Here is a 22534-nt window from a genome sequence, read left to right on the forward strand (position 1 = left end):
ATACTGCGCAATGGATACAGGCTACGTTTCCGTGCGCCTCCGAAAAACATTCCTCCGAAGAGCTCTTGCCCTCACCAGCTGAGCTTGCTCCGGAGAGAAGTGAAAATCCTACTGCAAAAAAGAGCGATAGAGGTGGTCCCTCTCGCTCAAAGAGGAAAGGGAGTTTACTCCAGATACTTTCTGGTCCCCAAAAAAGATCAGGAGGACAAGTTCAGACCTATACTCGATCTACGACTCTTGAACAAGGTCATCATCAGAGAAAAGTTCCGCATGTTGGCGCTTCACCAAATATGTCCACATCTTCAAGTCGGAGATTGGATGTGTTCGGTGGACCTGCAAGATGCATACTTTCACATCACTATTGCTCGACAACATCGCAAGTACTTGAGGTTTGTCGTGGGGAACAAACACTACCAATACAAAGTACTACCCTTCGGTCTCAAGTCCGCACCACGAGTCTTCACCAAATGCATGGCAGTGGTGGCGGCTTTTCTGCACAAGATGGGGCTCTTCATATATCCATACCTGGACGACTGGCTCCTAAAAGGTCCATCTCCGGTACAGGTAAAGCACGATCTTCATCTGTGTCTACTCCATTTACACAGGCTCGGTCTCCATGTGAACCTGGAGAAATCAGTCCAGCAGCCTACACAGTCTATCCACTACCTAGGCTCCGTTCTGGACACAAAAGTGGGAAAAGGGTTTCCTTCGGAGGAGAGACTTTTTTCCATGAGCCAGAAATGTGGAATCCTACTAGGATCTCGGCTTCCAACAGCTCGACAAGTAGCATCCCTGCTGGGTTCCATGGCGTCCTGCATCTTTCTCATCCCAAACGCCAGGCTGAGAATGCGTCCGCTACAGCAGGCTTTGGAGGATCAGTGGGTTCAGGCGACAGGTCTTTGGGAGGATCACATCAGGCTCTCCCAAGCGACAAAGGAGGCTATCAAATGGTGGACACGGAGAAAGAATTTGCTGGTGGGGGTTCGTTTTCACCAACCTCTTCCAACCCAGTCGATAGTGACGGATGCCTCTCTACAAGGTTGGGGAGCGCACATGGGTCCGCTTCAAATGGTCCGCTTCAAATTCAAGGCCAGTGGTCTGCGCAGGAGCAGACATACCACATCAATATGTTGGAACTCAGAGCGGTCTTCCTGGCTCTCAAAGCTTTTTTACCAGCGATAGGGTCCAACTCAGTCCTAGTTCAGACGGACAATACGACCACCATGTTCTATCTGAACAAACAAGGGGGCACACGATCTCGCCCACTCTCACGAGAGGCTCAGGCAATCTGGCATTGGCTCCTCCCTCGAGGCCTCACGGTAGTGGCAGTGCACCTCCCAGGCGAGTTGAATGTAAAAGCAGACGCACTCAGCAGGCACTTCGAAGATCAGCCAGACTGGGTGCTAAACGACGAAGTAGTAGAAGAACATTTTCGTTGCTGGGGTCGTCCAACCATAGATTTGTTTGCAGACGACGAAAACTCCAAATGCCACGCCTTCGCGTCCAGGTTCCACCGTCCAGGGACTCAGGGGAATGCTCTACTGATGGATTGGTCAGGGACATTCGCTTACGCGTTTCCTCCCCTGGCTCTGATTCCGAGAGTAGTTTCCAAGCTCTGCAAGTCGAACATGGAAATGATCCTGATAGCTCCGGACTGGCCGCGGCAGTGGTGGTACCCGGACCTTCTACATCTGTCTGTGTGTCCACACAGACGACTTCCTTGCAGGCCGGACCTGTTGAGCAAGATGAACGGGAGGATAATGCATCCCAACCTCCCATCACTGAACTTAACAGCATGGCTCCGGAGGTCCTGCAATACGGACATTTGAACTTGCCTCCGGAATGCATGAACATTTTAAAGGAGGCTAAGAGACCTTCCACGAGAGCGTCCTATGCGTTCAAGTGGAAGAGGTTTTTCTTATGGTGTAGGGATCATAGTCTTGATCCGACTAAAGGTCAGGAGGATGTCATCTTGCCATACCTCCTTTCCCTAGCGACTGCTGGTTTAAAATACGCTTCTATTAGGGTGCATTTGTCAGCCATAGTAGCATACAGAAAATCACCTGATCAAGTTTCTTTCTTTCAGGTTCCAGTGGTTAAGGACTTCCTCCAGGGGTTGAAAAAAGTGTATCCCCCTGTGCGAAATCCTTCTCCTCCATGGGAATTTAACCTGGTGCTATCCAGGTTAATGTCACCGCCTTTTGAGCCCATCCACAAGGCCTCTTTACAACATCTCTCTTGGAAGGCGGCCTTTTTGGTGGCTATTACCTCTGCTCGCAGAGTAAGCGAGATTCAGGCTCTCTGTGCGAAAGAACCATATACTGTCTTTCATCACAATAGGGTAGTCCTAAGGGCTCATCCAGCTTTCTTGCCTAAAGTCATTTCTGATTTTCATATAAATCAGTCCATTTCCCTCCCTTCATTTTTTCCAAATCCTACGACCCCAGCCGAGCGGTCACTTCACTCATTAGATCTTAAGAGAGTACTCAAGTTCTATTTGGAAATGACCAAAGGGATTAGGAAAACAGATCAACTGTTTGTGAACTATGGTTCTATGCGAACAGGTTTTCCAGCGGCCAAGAGGTCTATCACGAGATGGATTGTCTTGTGCATTAAATTGGCTTATCAGCTTGCAGGCAAGCCTTTGTTGCAGTCACCCAAAGCGCATTCCACTAGAGGGAAGGCCGCTACGGTAGCTTTCTTGCATGACGTTCCAATGTCGGAGATATGCAAGGCTGCGACATGGAAATCAGTTCATACATTTACGAGGCATTACTGCCTAGAATCTGATTCCAGGGCCGATACTCAAGTAGGACAAGCCTCTTTGAGGAATCTATTTGGGTAGCCTACGGCCTGTACGAGCTTATTGGTTACTAGGCTTAATATGGTTATTACTGTATTGTTGCTCCTTTGCCCGCAGGGAGATGAGATGAGGCTCGCTATTCTATTCTAATGCTTATGACTATTGATGAGGATCCCCTGGAAGAGAAGGATTAGTTACTTACCTGTAATCCTAGTTCTCTTCCAGGGGTACCCTCATCAAAGTCATAAGCAACCCTCCCGCCTCCCCGGGCAAAGGACATTCTTTAATAAGGAGATATTGTTAACCTATCTGTTACTGGGTTTATTTTCAGTCTCCGAAAAGAACAACTGACCTAACTGTCACCCCTGAGGCATGATGGGATACTGGGGGTCATGGGTGCCTTAAAGGCACGGTTTAGACTGTGTGTTTGCAATGCAGCCTGGGAGCTTTCTATGCTTCCAGTGAGTTATGAGAATTTCTACTGCTTTCTGAGCATTAAAACAGTTTCTAAAACAAACCTTGTGGTGTTTTCTCATGTTTCTAATGCTTATTTCTCATGTATGGTGGAAATTCTTTGGAGCATATTTCAGCTCTATTCTTTATTTGGCTGCTATTGCATGTTTTTATATATATATATATATATATATATATATATATATATATGTATATATATTATATATGAGTGTATATGTAAGGATTGCAGGCTGGTTCCACAGGAGCGTCAGGAATCCGAAGAGTAATCCGCAGCCTTCCCCTACGGTCTTCCGACTCTATCAAGCACTAGAGTACGAGAGACACGCCAGGGGAAAACAGGGAAACAAAACAAGGAAAGATGGGGGAAGACAATGATGATTGATGGTACTCTCCAGTAGTGAATACGATGGTGTCTCTACGGAAGGAACCGGAACAAACAGGTAGGCTGTAATAACAAGAGGAAGTCAACAACTCTAGCTCTAATCCAGTAACTAGAATATACCAATGTACAAATACAACCATATCACATACCCCAGGTTCTTATTATGTAGCAGAGGTAACATGTGAAGGTGAAGACAATGGCACAGCGTCTGGAGCTATAACAGGGATGACACAATAGGCTGTTGAGCACCTGCATGTGAGATGGTGTTAGGTACAATAACGGCCCATATAACTCCCTTCTTACATCAACTATAATGGACCAGCCTTCGAAGACACTTTCACTACTGTGTGGCATATAATGACCTTTCCGCCCAACACTTCTGGAGATATCTTACACAGTGTATCACCATCTAGAAGAACCAAAGCAGGACATATAATTCATACATATGTATATATTGTACTAGTAAAAGATTGGTAGCGCATGTGCGCTCTTACCGCGATTCTTGGTAGTGTGGAATATGCACCCACCCTGATCCACGCAAGAGTGCCACCAAATATCAAGGAAAGAGGGTTCCAGTATTATCTCAGCGATAATGGCTGATGTTCTGGAAATAGGGGATAACAGGGACTAGGTGGAAACAGGATAGGGACAGGTAAATAGTGAGGGAGCAACTAACTAACTAGCTAAGAAAAAAAACAATAACCGGGGAATTTACTGACACCGGACAGCGGAGCTAAGCCCGGCCGCCGGGTGCAGTACACAAGTAGTTGAAAACCAATAGGGAAAACAATCCCCACCGGATGGCGGAGCAAAGCCCGGCCGCCGGGTGGAGAATGCAGCCTGAGGACAATTAGAGAAGAACCCTCTGAAATGGATCCCACCGGACGGCGGAGCAAGGCCCGGCCGCCGGGTGGAGAACACAACCAGTGGATGACAAGGAAGTACACTCCGGCGCTGAGTACAGGCTCTCTATCAACACCGGAGAATGCTGTGCCCGGCCGGATAGCGGAGCTAAGCCCGGCCGCCGGGCGAGGCACACGGAAAGGGGAAGAGGGGGATAGGCGTTCACGAGGTACGCCGAAGGCAGCGGAACACTGCCAACCAATGCTGCGTAAGCGTCTCCCGAGTTAGGAGAAGGCAGGGGACGCATACGCTCAACCAGCAACGGAACAGGAAAGCGAATCAGGAACTGCTAGGTCAGGCAACAAGGAATAGACGGAACCGGAAACAAGGGAAGCTTGACGCTAGAACGTGAAGCGTCGTTCTCTGTTTCCTGGTTCTTTAAATATCCTGTGTCTTAAAGGGACAGCGTAGGGGAGACCCGAGGCATGACAGTATATATATATGTGGGGCACATATAATATAGTGTTTCCAGGGTCCCGCACATGGGCGGGAATATTCTAATGCTTATGACTTTGATGAGGATACCCCTGGAAGAGAACTAGGATTACAGGTAAGTAACTAATCCTTCCATATCTTGTGCTTCGAATCCCCCTTGGAGAAAGGTTGTATCATAGTCCTCCATCCCACCCAGTGTTGCTTCCCACCCCCTCCATGCCAGCTTGATAAGTAAAGACCAGAGAGTAATAAAGAAGGGGAGCCCTGGGTTGTAGGGTATGTTGATGAATAAATATAGGAGTTTGGATAGGATATTCATCTTCATCAAGGCCACCCTGCCGGCCAAAGTGAGTGGCAGTGTGATCCATCGATCCACCCAGTTGCTGATAGTTTCAACTGAAGCACCATAATTTACGCAGATAGTTTCCTCCGTATATCTAGTTATGGTCACTCCTCAAATATTTTATTTCAGATTCACCCCAGCTTATTGGGAATTCCAGGGAGAATTTAGCAGTGTTGGGAGTGAGTGGGAAGATCTGCGAGTTACTCCAGTTGAGTCTTATCCTGGATGTGTCACCAAACCTGATAAACTCCTGGAGGATTGAGCTGAGGCTAGTGTTGGGGTCCCGTAAATAGAGGGTGATATCATCAGCATATAACAATATTAGTATCTGTCGGGAGGGATATTGTATGGCATAGTCTCTGTGATGTTGCCTTATTTTGGCTGCTAGGGGTTTAACTGCCAGGGCAAATAGTAACGGGGATAATGGGCATCCCTGGTGCGTGCCTCTCATAATAGGAATCGGGTCTGAGTACAGGCCGTTAACCTGAACAACGGCCTCAGGTTGGGAACAGAGTAGTCTTATCCCTGCTAAGAATGGCTGGGGAAGGCCCATTCTGCCTAGTATTGTGATCATATAATCCCATTCCAGGGAATCAAAGACTTTTGTGGTGTCTAGAAAAATCCCAGCTGCAGACAGATCTGGATCTATATTGTGCAAGAGTGCAAATGTGGTTTGCAAATTATGTGAGGTGGCTCTGCCAGGTATAAAGCCTACCTGGTCTGGGAGGACCAACCCGTCCATCAGCAGGGTCAGCCGGTTGGCAAGGACGTTGGCTAGGATCTTTGTGCTGCAGTTGATTAATGACAGGGGTCTATATGCCTCGCATCTATTGGCCTCCTTGCCTGGCTTAAGTAAAGATATGATCAAGGCTTGTCGCATGGACATGGGGAGAGTCCCAGACTCTCTAGCTTCCTCAAAGACTTGCTTGAGAATGGGGGCCAATTGCTCAATGTAACTGTAGCGGTTGCACAGAAGGGACCAGGGGAAACGTCAGGTACGTTTGCAAGGAGGATTATTAACAGGGAGATTTCCCCCTTTTCCAGGGCAAAGTAAATAGGTTATGTAACAGAAAAATGATCAAGTCTCGCAATCACTGGTGTAACTTTCAACACAGAGTGATCCACGTTCCCTCTTGCTCTTCACTCCAGGCCCTTGGTTCTCGTGGCATCTCGGTGTACCCGGTAACTCCCTCGGTCCGTAGGTCAGGCAAATAAAAAGAAATAAACGACCAGGGATTACTGTTGTGTTTTCTTATACTGCCATATGTGCTACTGGCAACAAAACCGCTTGGGTAGTGAGGGATGGGAAACGTGAGGAAAGCCGACGCGGTGTAAATCCAAACAACACACGCGTGCCGTAGTTCCCGGTGCCTCCCCACCACCCCCACCCAAACGACACCCGCAAAAGAACTTGCCTTCAGCCACAACCCGTGTCCAGGGCCGTGGCGAAAGGACCCGGGGCGTCCTCTTTCCCCTGCGGGTTGTTGGGCTCGGTGGAACTGCATAAAGCTCTTTCTTCGGTCTCCGTCCTCTCGGTTTCGCCGTCCCCGTCTTCTATCACCGTTTTCTCTTCGCTCCTCGTTTCTCTACGCACTTTCTCCTCCTCCGGTGTCGCCACACTCAGCTCCGTCCTTCCGTCCCTTTTCTCGTTCCTCCTTGATGACGTCAGGGGTTCCTTCTCGATTCTCCCAGCTGCAGCTAGACCGCTAACCTCTTCCGGTTCGGCTGGTGAGTCGGCACTGTCTGCTGGATGCTTCCTGTCTGTTCTGCCTCCGTCCCACTCACAGTAACATTTATAGAAATCTGCTGGTAGACCATCAGGCCCTGGGGCTGTACCCGTACTCTTCAATGGCAGTAGCCAAGAATTCCCTGCGAGAATCATCGATCCACCCAAGGGCTGTATCTTCAAAATAGAAAGCTATGTCCGGCGGGTCCCGGCTACACGTGTGGTATAGTGCAGTATAATATGTTGAGAAGACATTAAGGATCTCCAGTGAATCTGTGTGCTTAATGCCCTCTTCGTCAAGTATTTCCAGGATCTGATTAGTGAATCTGGGGATCCTAGTTACTTCAACCAGGGCAGCGCCCCCTTCCTGTAGGACCTATCAGTATGGTATTTCAAGCGGAATTTAGCCTCACGCTCCACCTCCAGCAAATATTCAGCCAGTAGCTCTTTGAGCCGTGCCTTTTGGTGCGGGCAGAGATGGAGGCCAGTTTGTCCTAAGCTTGTTTAATGTCTTTCTCTAGTTTACGATATACCTATTTCCCCTACCATCTTTTAATTGATGTGTCCTTTCTCAGGTGCATGAGCTTGGACGTGCAGTGTAAAGTGACAGGCTTTTCAAAGTCAGATATTTGGCCCGGATTCCGAGTTTGCTGGAATCCACATGCTCTTTAGGGTATCAGATAAGTAATGATACCCTGGGGTACGTTATTTATCTATCGGGTACGATAAATTACACCAGTTACATGTTTCTGAGGCTTAACATGTAGATTTTAGTGCTATCACAATCTAGAGGGTGTGTTTCCAGTGCGTGTTTTCGTTCAGACCCCCGAACGCAGCAACAGAGCAGCAGCAGAGCGGGAGCGGGAGTAGGAGCAGGAGTGGAGGACGCGGAAAAACGTTCTGATACTGCTAACAGCTGCTGGCGGCTCCTGCTAATCACCTCTGCAGATTGAAACCAACAGAAACCAACAATAACGTGGCAGATCGGTAGACTGATTGCCGGGGGGCAGCGGCCGTGGCTGCGGCTGCGACTGCGGTCGGAAACGCTTCTGATCTTGCGTTCTTTGATCACGACCGAGTGCCGCAAACTGCCGCGAACCGCCAAGAGCTGCAGGTAAAATGGCTGTGAGATGCCGGTCACCAGGACCTAAGTTCAACCTCAGTTCCTGGCAGTATGTGACAGCATTCAGCAACATTCCTCCAAAAAAACACTCAGCTCTCTTGTGACCTACAGCGCCAGCCTAAGACGGCAAATTGACATCCCTGGAGAACACGGCTAAAGTTGAGCCTACCCTGGCATGCACTGAAAATGGGTACCGTATCGGGTGACTAGGGGGGCACAATTTGAGTCCGGAGAATTGCTCAGAGTGCTCAGAGTTGCTTGGTGACTGAGGGGAGAGGAGGTGATCTGAAAGGAGCCCGAAATAGGCCTAAGGGCGACAGACCGTAAGACAGTAAACAGGTGGGCATGTAGATATGAGGCATGAAGGCATGAAAGCAAGAAAGAGGCTGTAGGTGGCTGGGTGTGCTAGTGCATCGACAACTGTAGAGAGCAGCTGGGAGTCATCTCAGCTGTGGTGCTTCAGAGCACCCATATTCTGGCCCCGTGCTCCCACAAAGATATTCTTTTACCCCTCAGAATCCCCTGTGGACCTCTGGATCATCGCATTAGTAAAAAACGATATCAGCACCATTGAAATATAATATAATAGGAGAAGGCTCGATCTACTTTCTTCCCCCTTCTATCCATCTATCCTCTCTCATCCCCGAATGGGGGGGGGATTCTTAGCTGATCCTAACTTTAGTCTCCCCTCTACGACAAAGCAGTATGGTCTATAAAAGACTAGGGTCCCGCACTATACATATGAAAAAAGTGGATACAGCACGAGCATCAGTCAACTACAAGAATACCTGTATAATGTCTCAACATGGAGCATCGGTACCGATAGAGAAATCTTTAATAACAAATTTCTTCTTGCCTACAACGACAATAACTACAGTAACTACAGATACCCCTAAAAAGTCTCCTCAAGAGGACCAGATAGAGCAATTTGCAACCCCAGTTAAAGGAAAAGCTGGCGTTATAACAGAGGGCTTAGTTTTCAAAGCCCTTCCTCTCAAGGATGTAGCTTTTCAAAATGCTCAATTGTTGGATCCTTCGAAAACTCATGACTTTACAACGTCCCAGGAGCCTAACTTGCTGTTTCCCTCTGAGGCGGAAGCCGGAGGACCTTGTGCTCTCTTGCACCTTTAATATTGAAAAACGAGTGATTTTGCCAATTGTTTTTAAAAACTGTATAAATATTTTAATTGGAGCGTTTTTAACCGCCCTGACATCCCTATAGCGAGATTAATTCGCTGGGCACACCCTTTCTCAAAGCGTCGATCCACTGAGGCGCTGGGAACAGTGAAAGACAACTTTGGCAGCCATCTTTGATTGGGCAGGCTCGCCGGAGAGCTCGACGCCCCTCCCGCCCTCCCAGGGTATTTAATAGTGCATTATTCCGGCTCCGCGAGGTATAACTTGCTGTTTCCCTCTGAGGCGGAAGCCGGAGGACCTTGTGCTCTCTTGCACCTTTAATATTGAAAAACGAGTGATTTTGCCAATTGTTTTTAAAAACTATAAATATTTTAATTGGAGCGTTTTTAACCGCCCTGACATCCCTATAGCGAGATTAATTCGCTGGGCACACCCTTTCTCAAAGCGTCGATCCACTGAGGCGCTGGGAACAGTGAAAGACAACTTTGGCAGCCATCTTTGATTGGGCAGGCTCGCCGGAGAGCTCGACGCCCCTCCCGCCCTCCCAGGGTATTTAATAGTGCATTATTCCGGCTCCGCGAGGTATAACTTGCTGTTTCCCTCTGAGGCGGAAGCCGGAGGACCTTGTGCTCTCTTGCACCTTTAATATTGAAAAACGAGTGATTTTGCCAATTGTTTTTAAAAACTGTATAAATATTTTAATTGGAGCGTTTTTAACCGCCCTGACATCCCTATAGCGAGATTAATTAGCTGGGCACACCCTTTCTCAAAGCGTCGATCCACTGAGGCGCTGGGAACAGTGAAAGACAACTTTGGCAGCCATCTTTGATTGGGCAGGCTCGCCGGAGAGCTCGACGCCCCTCCCGCCCTCCCAGGGTATTTAATAGTGCATTATTCCGGCTCCGCGAGGTATAACTTGCTGTTTCCCTCTGAGGCGGAAGCCGGAGGACCTTGTGCTCTCTTGCACCTTTAATATTGAAAAACGAGTGATTTTGCCAATTGTTTTTAAAAACTGTATAAATATTTTAATTGGAGCGTTTTTAACCGCCCTGACATCCCTATAGCGAGATTAATTCGCTGGGCACACCCTTTCTCAAAGCGTCGATCCACTGAGGCGCTGGGAACAGTGAAAGACAACTTTGGCAGCCATCTTTGATTGGGCAGGCTCGCCGGAGAGCTCGACGCCCCTCCCACCCTCCTCCCACCCAGCCCGAAGTATGTATAAAAATCACAGTATCACCCGTCCGCGCAGCGGGCGGGCGCAGCGGGCGCGCCGGCGGCGCGCTGGAGGCGCGCCAGAGGCAAGCCCGTCTGCGCCCGTCCGCGCCGGACACGCGCCTAGCGCCATACCCCCTGTGTCATGCCATATCGAAAGAATTACATACACCGCTGATGAAATCCGCAAGCTGAATCCCGGGCCACTGCCGATTTGTTGTCTAAATACTTCAGAGATTCTTGAAGATCAAGCCACCATCAGCTGTAGGAGCTGCAAAACTACTATTCCCCTCATTAACAACAAAGTTAAACATCGGATCGACGCTACCCCCACGCATCCCACGATATTCATCGCCCTTATTAATGCTCGCTCCCTGGCTAAGCATAGGCAAGACATTGCTGATTTAATTACAGATCACGCAATAGACATCCTTTTCATAACTGAAACCTGGATGGATGATACATCCGAGCCTGACCTTCAGGTAGCTGTACCGGAAGGTTATAAGGTGCATAGGCAAGACAGACAGGGGAGAAAAAGAGGAGGTGGCCTGGCTATCATCACACGGGTCATCTTCCCAGTTAGACTCTCCCCGGTACCATCGTCGGCATGCGAGGCGCTGCACTTTGCCATTAAATTGAACGCGTCGCATAATTTTAAGGGAGTGCTTATCTACAGGCCACCTGGACCTCGCTCAGAATTTCTTTCCACTTTTTCCTCCTGGTTGGAACCCTTAGCCATTGAGGATTCCTTTATGGCATTAGGAGACTTAAATTTCCATCTGGACAGGACAGATGAGGCGGACACACTAACGTTACTAGGAGATTGTAACACACTGGGCTTAACCCAGTACATAAAAGCCCCAACACATGATGCAGGACATACCCTGGACGCTATTTTTTCTAACATCAGTGATCTGGAGGTATATAAAATCTTGCCGCTCACATGGACAGATCATCATGCCATTTTCTGTCATTTACCGTTCAAACGACCCAAACCGGAAAAACAGGTCCTTTATCAAAACAAATTCAGAGTATGGAAGGACATCGATGATGAAACCTTTAAGATGTCCCTGGCCAACACCTGTCCGAATATCCAGTCTGACCCCACCGAAGCAGTGGAGCAGTACCATAACTGGGTAGGCAAGGCGATAGACACGCACGCTCCTCTAAAAACTATATCAAAAAATAGAAAGGTGCCTTCAGCGCCGTGGTATTCAAAAACCCTTAGACTGCAAAAACAGATTTGTAGAAATAAGGAAAGAACCTGGCGTAAAACATATGATAACTTAAGCAAAGCTCAGTATAAAGATGAACTCACCATCTATAAAAAAATGATTCAGGAGGTAAAAAAGGACTACTTCGAGCAGCAAATTGAGCAATCAAAAAATTCGAGTCGACAACTGTTTGAAGTAGTTAAGACTCTGGCAGGGAAGGTGGTAGATCTGAATCCTCCACACACTCAGGAATTCTGCAATAATTTAGCAGATTACTTTTTCTCAAAAGTAAACGATATATATGCAGAATTCTCGGTCAATCCATCGAACACCAGCACTTATCCTAAATTATCAAAAAATAGTATGGACTGTTCGTTTTCCCGATTTAGGGATATGACGGAACAGGAAATAGGAGATATTATGAGACTGGTTAAAACAGGTTCAGCCTTAGATCCTTGCCCCCCTAAAAATTTTATTCCAGTAACTGATGTGGTGAGCAAAGTCATAACCCCCATCTGTAACGCCATGTTCCAATCGGGGATCTTTCCGGATAAGTTAAAAAACACTTTGCTGAAACCCTTACTGAAAAAAACTGGTCTTGACAAAACAATTCTCAAAAATTACAGACCCATTGCTAGCCTACCCTACTTGGCTAAAATAGTGGAAAGAGCAATGAACGTCCAACTAGCCGAATATATTGAGCAAAACAGTCTCCTGGACGAATCGCAGTTTGGATTCCGGAAACTTCATGGGACGGAGACTGCCCTCATTAAGGCCGCCGATGATATCAGAGCCATTAGGGACCAAGGAGGGACAGCTATACTGGTCCTACTGGATCTCTCGGCGGCCTTCGACACGGTCAACCATACCGTTCTGATTGACCGTGTCGAGGAGATGGGCATATGCTCAAAAGCCAAAGAGCTTCTGGCATCATTCCTGTCCAACAGAACACAGGCAGTAACATTGGGCGCATTTCAATCCCCTCAGCTCGCCCTCCCATGTGGCGTCCCGCAAGGCTCATCCCTAAGTCCGACACTCTTTAACATCTATGTGTCGGACTTAGCAAGGATGATTAAGAACCACCGGATGAGCCTTACCTCCTACGCCGACGACACCCAATTGGTGATCACTATTAAGAACAACGGGGAGGAGGTTGCCACCAGATTCCAAGAAGGCATGCTTGCCATCAAGGAATGGATGTCGGAAAACTGCCTGCGCCTCAACTCGGAGAAAACCGAGGTAGTGATCTTTGGAAATTTATCACCACAGTGGTCCTCTCTTTGGTGGCCGACACCCCTCGGAGCCCCTCCAGAACCAGTAAAAAAGGTCAGGAACTTAGGCATTATATTTGACGACAATCTTAATTTTTCCAACCATGCCAACCAGGTTGCGTCGTCTGCTTTCTACAAGCTTAAGATAATTTAAAAAATCCTGCCCTATCTCCCGGAGAGTGCTAAGAAAACAGTGGTGAGCTCCTTAGTACTCTCTTCACTCGACTACTGTAACGGACTGTTTGTAAACGCCCAGGCAAGGGTGGTGGCCAAACTCCAGCTTATACAAAATGCGGCCGCAAGGCTACTAGCTGGCATTCCTAAGTTTCAGTCCACCAGGCACGCGATTAGAAATCTCCACTGGCTAATAGTGAGAAATCGCATCAGATTCAAGACCCTGTGTCTCACCTACAAAGCTCTCAAGGGTCTTGGACCAGCCTTTCTCAAACGAAAACTTCAATATTACTCACCAAAAAGATCCTTACGCTCCGAACATAGCCACCTACTGGTAGTGCCACGCACCAGGACGGTGACATGGGGCGACAGAAGCTTTACCAATGCCGCAGCCAAAATCTGGAACATGCTCCCAAAGGAAATAAAACTGGCACCATCGTTATTTCAGTTTAGAAAACTGGTAAAAACTTGGTTATTCGATCAATAATCCGCTCAGAAACGATACGTTTGAAGGAAGATACCACCTTATTCTGGGATTTTCAGCAAAATTATAGCGCCAAGACACCCACGGGTATACGCCGCGCTTTATAAATTTTTAAAATAAATAAAATAAATAAATAAAGAGACTGAGAATCTCTCGCCTACGAAAGACCCCCCAGGGATATTTATTAAAACGGAAAACCAGGAGGGCCTGGGACAAATTGCAACAACATATTTCACTCTTCCTGATCTTAATTTTATTTCACCCACTCATCTTGTTTCTAAAGATGCTCAAAAACAACCAGTCCACATATTATCTAGCACTCCAAGCAACTTGCTAGAGCCAGATCAAAATTTCTCTCAATCTTCTGAGTTCCCGCCGTTTATCATGCCGCAATCAGCAAATAGTCAAGATCCTGTATCAAACACCATTCGGTCACTACAGAGAATTATGGATTCTTGGATAAGAATTTGGAAAACTCGGATTTGATTTTTGAAACTCAAACCGGAATCCTCCAATATCTCATAGATAAAAAAAGGAAAAAACAATTGACTCAATCAAATCAACCTGTTCAAACAACACACGCAATCTCTTATTCTACAGTATGACACAGGCAGAAAAGAGAAGCGTCTCGTAAATACCTCAGTCCCCAGCATTTCCCCATCGCAAGAAAATGGGGCAAAGCAGAAGGAAATTCAGATGGAAAAGAACCAAATACAAAAAAATAAAAAAACAAATCCCCTAAATGGTGATGAAATGTACTCCCTTCGGAAACTATTCAAAGACACTGGCCCAGAAAGCGATAAGGGGAAAACCATTCAAAACCCCATATCTTTATTTCCAATTTTTCTAGTAAAAAAACAAAAAACTGGTCTCTCCCCTTCTCAAATAATTGATATGAGAGGTGATGGGGAAGCCCCATCCCGGAACCAATCATTTCAACTGGAACCCGTAAGAACACCTCATAAAAAGGAGAAATACAAGTCCTGGAAAAAGAACAAGACGAAGCTGACAAAGAAAAGAGCAAATCAGAGAATATCGAAAAGAGCTTCGCGAAAAGTAAAATTTCTCCAAGTAAGCCCAATAAAACAAGATGGGGAAGCAACCAACCACATCAAGAAGAGTAGTAACGGATCACTCAATATTTGTCAGCAGTCACCTCCAAAAATTCCTCTAATGGAAATAAAAGACAGAAAAGTCTTAAATCTGCTAGCTCCAAATTTCTCATCAAATTGCTCCAAATCAAAAGAACATATAACAGAAGATAAACGCATCTATCAACATTTCCAGGATGATTCCGAAAGCTCAGTCTCAAACCTGTTAAAATGTACAGACATATTCCCGAGTTGCACATGTCCATTAAACCGAGGGAGAATAGTCAAAATGTTACGTAAGATTAGACTGCTCCAATCGCTAACTACAGGAGAAATAAAAGTAGTCTCTTTTCCTGACAAAATGACCTGCTCAGTGGCCCGGATAGAGTTTAGGTCAAATGTAGTTCCAGCTATTATAATTAAAGAACAAGGCATTCTTCATAAAAAAGGTTTTGATATTGCCATGGTTAAAAAGACCAGCTCCGTATGCAAACAGATGAGGGATGCTAAAGAAATAAAAGACATCTCTAACAATATTTTTAATCAGCAGAGCACGGAAGATAAAGAAAGGAAACACACGCAAGACATCCCTCTGCAGATCTCTATGAAAGATGGAGTCCGGCAATTCTGGAATGGATCGAACTCACGGCAAAAGCTGCATCCGGATGAAAATTCCTGGGCTTGGATAGTGAAATCTCTGCACAGGAATAAGTTGGGCAAGGACTTGAAATTGCCTTTTTAGCGATAGGCTTGTAATAGTGTCATGGAACATCATGGGAAAGACAACTGATAAAATGCTCTTTATTCTGGAACATTCACCGTCAATTGTGTTACTGCAAGAAACATGGTCCATGACAACTTTCTCGCAAAAAGATTACTTTGTGTTTGTTAAAGCAGCCGAGGCACGCAAAAAGAGGCCTAGAAATCCTACTGAGAGAAGAGATAGACTGGGACCCGGAGGAAATTGAGCTTTCGCTCCCAAATGTCCAATGCATTAGCATTAAGTGCCGGAAAGAAAGAATGGAGACTTCATCTAACCTCTTACTTTTTTTTTTTTTTTTTTTTTAAACCTTTATTATATCGTTCAACACAAAATACAGAAGTAGCCCTGCATCGACAGGGGCCGGTCACCACATGTATGGGGAACGTATCAGGAAACCCAATAACACAGCTCTTCAGCCGACAACCCATGGGTCCGGCAGCGGTGGAGGATAGACGATGTATTGAAAACATTTCGAGATCAAGGATATGCCTAAGGTTTCATTTTATATTTAACCCCCCCCCAAAAACAAGATAAAGAAGAAAATACAGGATATCCGGAGCTACACACTGGAGGTATAAAAATGCAGGTAGGCGTTAAAAGGCAGTCATGGATCAAGATAGACCAACAGTAAAAATGCAAGCGCCAGTATGTTCACTAAGGGAGAAGAACAAAGCTACCTATCTATCATCATAACCACCCACCCCAAACCCCGCCCACTCATATGCTGCAGGATGAGATCGAAAGTATCGCTACTGGACCCTGCGAGAAAAAGAAAAAGGGGCCATAGAACACAACAAAGGCAAAATAACAAACCCCCCCCACACCCCCCACCCTGCACCCCTGCAATGGCTACGGCCTACCCCACTAGCAGCGTGCCTGTCGCCCAGAGGAATACCCTAAAGAGAGAGAAAGAGAAGAAAGAAGGGGCCATAGAACAAAACAAAGGCAAAATAACAAACCCCCCCACCACCCTGCACCCCTGCAATGGCTACGGCCTAACCCACTAGCAGCGTGCCTGTCGCCCAGAAACGTCCCTAAAAGACAGAAAGAAAGAAGCGGAGGAGGAGAGACAAAAAACACACTCCCGGACTCCCTTACCCTCCACCAGACGCGACCACCCGGAAACAAGTTCAAAATAAATGTAGCGAGATGCACAATCAATCCGCATTTCACAGGTCACAATCCCAGCAGCAGATTAAATTATTTTCACGTATCCTAAAAAGTCCCACAAGTTAACCCTGGCCAGTACGAATGACCACTGGAGCACTTATAGCCCAGGCCACTGCAACAAGGAGAGAGGTAAAGTTTTCATGAAAGTTCAAGTAAGTATGAGCAAGCCAAATAAAGGATAAAGGTTTACGATCTCCACAGAGCAAGCGAGGAAAAGCGTGGAAGGATGATAAAACTTTCCAATAGTCACAGGTGATCTTGTTAAGGCAGTCAAAGTTGTCCATAGTGATATTCGGCGAGATAGGGTTCAAACAAGGGACGCTGACAATGTCCACGGGCGCGCGATATGTCTCATAGGAATCAGCAGCGCGAAAGGGATCCGGCGTCTGCACAGGGACCTCGAAGTTGGATACACGATGTTTCACTGGTGGCACCGTTGGCTGCGATGATGGCATAAAGCCGCTGTCCGGTCTCCGGCAAAGATCATCCATTGTTACCGACAGTGCCTGGTAGTTGACAATGATCTGTGAGTGGAGCGTTCTAATGGCCGCCATTACGGCGCGCAGCGGTGGTGTGTCTTTCGTCCCCTCCATCTCCTCTCGTAAGCAACAGATCAGGATGCAGACCCCGGAGGCCGACTACTCCGGGGAAGCAAGCAAATCTGGAGCGGACACCAACCACGGGCGTTCTCACCTCACAATGTTGCACCTTCGCCGCTGGTCGGGGCTCCCGTCCGCACACCCCCCGACAAGCTTACTATGTCACCGGGCGTCGGATACAGGGCCGCAGCAAACGTTGTGTCACGCCGTGGCGTGTGCGTTGCAGGCAGGATACAAAATCGCTGTTTAAAACAGGTAGATTATGTCCCCGTTCGGGAGACCGGACAAAGCCCAAGGTTCACAGCCGATGTTGTTCAATTCCAACCCGGACGGGTTAGAAATCGAGGCCCCGGCTTCCACTCCCAGGTAGGCCGAAAATGAATAACCTCTTACTTTTTAATATATATTTTCCACAAGGAACTTCAAAAGATCAAATCTTGACCAAAGCATTCATGAAAATCGAATCAATCCTAGAAGTAAGAGGATATCCTATGATGATAATGGCTGGGGACTTCAATGGAAAGATCTCTAATTCACTAATCAATAATATGATTGAATCTCCACAGGAAGAAGCCTGTTCAATACCAACTCCCGTCTTCCCCAATAAAATAAAAACAGATAAAATGGGGAAAATGCTTTTGTCATCTATTGAAGCAATTAATGGCATTATAATAAATGGGAGAAAAGATGATGATATTGCGGCAGCATATACCAGACTGGGTCCAACTAAGTCCTCAATCATAGTTTATTTTATCTGTAGTTTAGATCTATTTCCGAAGGTCAAATCGCTTTCTACTCAATATTCTCATGAAAGTGATCACGCATTACTTTCTGTAGAAATTGTTGTCTATACTCAGCATACTCCCCCGTGGTCACTCTGTTCCTTTGAAGGACAGGCAGTAATGGATCACAAAACAGGAAGGATACATTGAAATTCCAAAGCAATCAGTAAAATAAATCATATAATTTCCCAAGATCTGCTAACATCTACGAGTAAAATTGGCAATCCGATAAACAGGTTTGAAGCTACTTTACAATCGGTAGTTGCCTCTCTCCAAGGAAGTACCTCGAGACGAGAATTCGTTAAAACATGTCATATGGGAAAATCTGTGGATAATAATTCTCGACAATTAAATAAATTGACTAGAATTCAATTCCGCTCTTTCTGTGTGCAAGGAGAAGGAGAAATAAGGAAGCTGAAAAAACTCCACCAACGGAAAAAGGAGAAAGACAGACAAACTCTAAGAGATCGTGTCTGGGTCGACATTCAATTAGCAGTAAAACACAAAAATAATAAATTATTCTGGAACATAATCTCTGCACAGATGGGGATACGACAATCTGCTCAAGGGACACCAGTATCATCATTTGACTGGGAAAAGTATATTATAAGGCTCTATAAATCTAATCATCATCACCTCTTTTTCCCCGGACTGGATCAAGCACTGAAGAACCAACCTGAGCAGGAACCAATGAAAATTTCAGCCGCACAAATCTCTGTTCTGATGTCCTCCGCCAGTTCTTCAGCAGCGATGGGACCAGATAAGATTCCAATGAAAGTGTTACAAAAAAACACTGATGTCTGGGGTAAATTCTTAGCCCCACTCTTCCAATATTGCCTGAAAAGTGGAGAAATTCCAGAATTTTGGCGAGGGAGTATGGTGGTTCCCCTCCTAAAAAAAGGCACAAGAACGAATACTGCAAATTATAGGCAAAAAGCTCTTCTCGACGCTACCGGCAAGATCTTTGCTGCTTGCGTTTTGGAACACTTAAAAGACCGGGCTTTTTCAAGAAAAGTGATCCCCATGTATCAGGCTGGGTTTCGCCCAAAGCATTCTACATTGGACAATATTGCTGTGTTCCAAACAGTGCTTGATAAGTTTGTTAAGGTAAATGCTCAAATTTTATATTGTGCTTTTAAGGATTTTTTGACAGCGTTCGATAGTGTAGATAGATTGACACTACGGAGAAAATTGGCTAATATGGGGATTCCCAAAGATCTCTTAACAATAATAATCTCTCTTCACACATCAACATGGTGCAGAGTCCAAACAGGGGGAGAGAAAGGCCTAACCAAACCTATCCCTTCGCGGAACGGGCTGAAACAGGGATGCTCATTAGCTCCCCTATTATTCTCCATCTACAATAGCGATCTCCCGGGGCGTCTTTCTCAAATTAAAAATTACCCTCCTAAATTAGCTCAAGTTGATATACTCTGTTTAATGTATGCCGATGATATCGTTATACTCGATCAGACCCTGATAGGCCTGCAAAGAACCCTGAATGAGTTAAATCTTTATGCAACTGAAAATTTTCCGGTGCCAAATATCACTAAAACTAAAGCACTCCTCTTCTGTGGCAGAAGGAAGCCTTTACCTTATATTTGGTCTTTAGGAGACAAACCGATAGAGACAGTAAGAGAGTATGTTTATTTGGGTCGTATTTTTACTTCTAATCTGCTGGATACAGCCCACCTCCAACACCTGAGGCGGAAGACAGAATCTCACGTTGGGGCTTTACAGAGACTGTACCTCTCCAGGGGAAATAGACACTAGACACTTTACACCAATGTTGAAGGTCTATGGCATGAAAATCCCTCCGATGTTATCATATGCCATGGAATATACACAAATTAAAACATGGCAATCTATAAAAGCAAAGGAAGGGACCATACTCCGAAAATTGTTAAAAGTGTTGCAGTCTGTACCAGTTCAAGCCCTAGGTCTTGAGCTATCGGTAACGGGAATCTCAGCCAGAGTTATTTCTAATATTATTAGGTGGGTGTACAATTTATTACATGCAGCGCCAGACACCTTAAGACATTGTTAAAATTGGAGACTTTTAGAGAGGAAGCGTCTGGGTATACTTTTAATAGGAATACGGTGAAAGCCTTTGAGGTTTCTCAATGAACAGTTGTACTTTTACAGGAGGGGTCCCCAGCACACTTGAAATTGTTTTTAAAACATCTGGCCTCTAGAATCAGTTATGAATCTGATAAAGAATATTGCATTCAATTGAAGCATTATAAAGTGTTTACAGAACAAATATAATTTAAAACCTATGCTCCCTATTTGCGTTTTCAACTGGAGCGCGGAGTAAGGCGTTGTCTCCTACTCTTACGTTTGGGTATACTCCCTTTAGCAACATTTAGCTAGCTGGGAAGGTACAAATAACCCCAAAGGCTTATGTGAATTATGCAAAGGTGGCCAACAAGATTTGCTTCACGTTTTACTAATATGTCCCGATGTGAGTATAGTAGCGGCACGATGACGTTATATAATTCCAATCCAATTAAAGTATAATGCATTCTTGGGCCAAGATCTACTTACATTGTGTAACTTTCCTGTTAATTAATTTGTTTGCCATAACTTGTTTACGTTTTTAAAAAGCTTTCTGAAGCTGTTCTAAGTTATAAGCACAACCAGAAGATCTTATCTTATCTTATCTTATCTTTCTTGAATGTTGTATGGGTAGGTGGTAGAATATTGCTACTGTACCATCTTATAGTGTGCTTTAAAAGCACAAGTTTTTCATCTTAATCATTTTTAAGAGTATTAATAATAATTTTAATTCTGTATTTGTTAATCTCAGTAGAGGGCTGTATCAAATAAAAATGTACCTACTTTACTGACTTACTGACTTTAGTGCTTCCTCCACCAAAATCTGCATGGCACAGTAAATGCTATACACCTTTCCCCTGTTAAATTTCAGCAGGCATTACCTGCCAAAATATAACAATGGGTGAGATATTTAATTCATACGGTGATTATTGAGTGAAGAAGATATCACTGAACTCGTTATTCCAACCCTTGGGCGAATAGAGGCCCACTCAGATTGGAAAACCCACTCACAGTGGGGGTTTTAGTATTAGTCCTATATTTTTCAGTTTTTCCTTTACCCTGTTATTTTTGCTTGGCATTTCTCTTATGTCATTGTATGTGATTTTTATGCGTTGTCGTGTTCTATACAAAATGCTCAGTGACTCGCAGGCTTGTATGCCTTATACAACACCACTCAAGAAATAAACAGAATAAAAAATAAGAAAATTGAACTTTGCCCAAATTAGCTTTACTGGGTCACTCATATAAGTGGCTTAGAATATTCAAAGTAAAATGCAGTTCTTCTAGGATGCCGAACCAACGTACTAGTTGCGATATTGTATCTGATATATCAGGTGTCATGTAATACATGGACATGTTTCTTATGTGCTTTTAGAAATTAGTGTTTGAAACAATTGTTTTTCATTCCTTCAGATTTCCTGCAGGTTTTATCATTGGAAGAAAATAATATAGTTGAGTTATGTCACACCAGTCAATCTAGAAGTATATTCAAGTGATTTCAAATTACTAATCAAATCATCTGGAAACCCATGAACCAAACTTGATTCCATGTATCATTTGTGCTTGGGCTATTTATGTAGTACATTGGTTATTAGTCTTACTTTTTTATGTTCTGTTCTTTCCAGGTTCTGCAGTTTTGCTTGAACAAGAAATTCCGCAAACCATTACATCTCGAATGTTTGCTACTGAAATTCTAGGTCTGCCAGTTCCCTCTCCGCAGGAAGTCACCTATGAAGACAGTGCGACCAACATGGCCTTAACAGCAGACGTGTGTTGAAAAGGGTGCGACCGTCCTTATTGGTGCACGGTCTTACTCTTCAGCCAATAGGATTGCGTCATTCCTGAACAGTAGATGTTTTAACTCGAGCTCTGCCAAAGAAAGGCTGACTTTCACATTTGTAAAAAAAAAATTAACTGCAACGGAACGAATAAGGGTATTGGCTCCAAATCTCTTGTCTTGAAGCTTAGCATCATCCATAGACCTTACCTGTGTCCTGTCTTTTTGAGAATGAGTCCCTTTTTCTTTCTATTAACATACAATGAACAGTGAAATGACAGAATCACATAGAGCGTATTATGATTCATAATAAGTATACACAGTGTTGACATTAATGGGACGTTCATATGTGAATTTAAACATAAAATAATATTTTTTTAGACCTTGTCTGTTGAGTTCATGCTTTGTGTAGCGCTCGAGTATATCAAAGGTGTTGTAAAAAAAGTATTGATTTAAAAGACTGTCAGGTCTGTGAATTAACATGTTCTCTTATTAGCAAGAGTTATTAACTCATTAATAACATATTTCTGCTGTGGTCATGCAAGATGTGGCGCCCATGGCGTTTAAAGAAAGACAGTTGCTTATATTCATGAAATGTGTTCCTCGATTA

The 22534-nt window shown here is 45.1% G+C and overlaps 1 protein-coding gene across 1 annotated transcript in view; it reads left to right on the forward strand.

Annotated features, from left to right (window-relative positions):
- The window catches only part of CFAP251 (cilia and flagella associated protein 251), a 591575-nt gene extending 569271 nt beyond the window's left edge, over positions 1 to 22304 (forward strand). Inside the window, exon 22 of the mRNA XM_078667546.1 lies at positions 21773 to 22304. Within this exon, the coding sequence (XP_078523672.1) occupies positions 21773 to 21924 (152 nt within the window). The 3' untranslated portion in view covers positions 21925 to 22304. The remainder of the gene's footprint in view (positions 1 to 21772) is intronic.
- Positions 22305 to 22534: the final 230 nt, after the last annotated feature.

Source organism: Lissotriton helveticus, chromosome 11 (assembly GCF_964261635.1).
Source record: "Lissotriton helveticus chromosome 11, aLisHel1.1, whole genome shotgun sequence".
In the NCBI taxonomy this organism is placed as follows: Eukaryota; Metazoa; Chordata; class Amphibia; order Caudata; family Salamandridae; genus Lissotriton; species Lissotriton helveticus.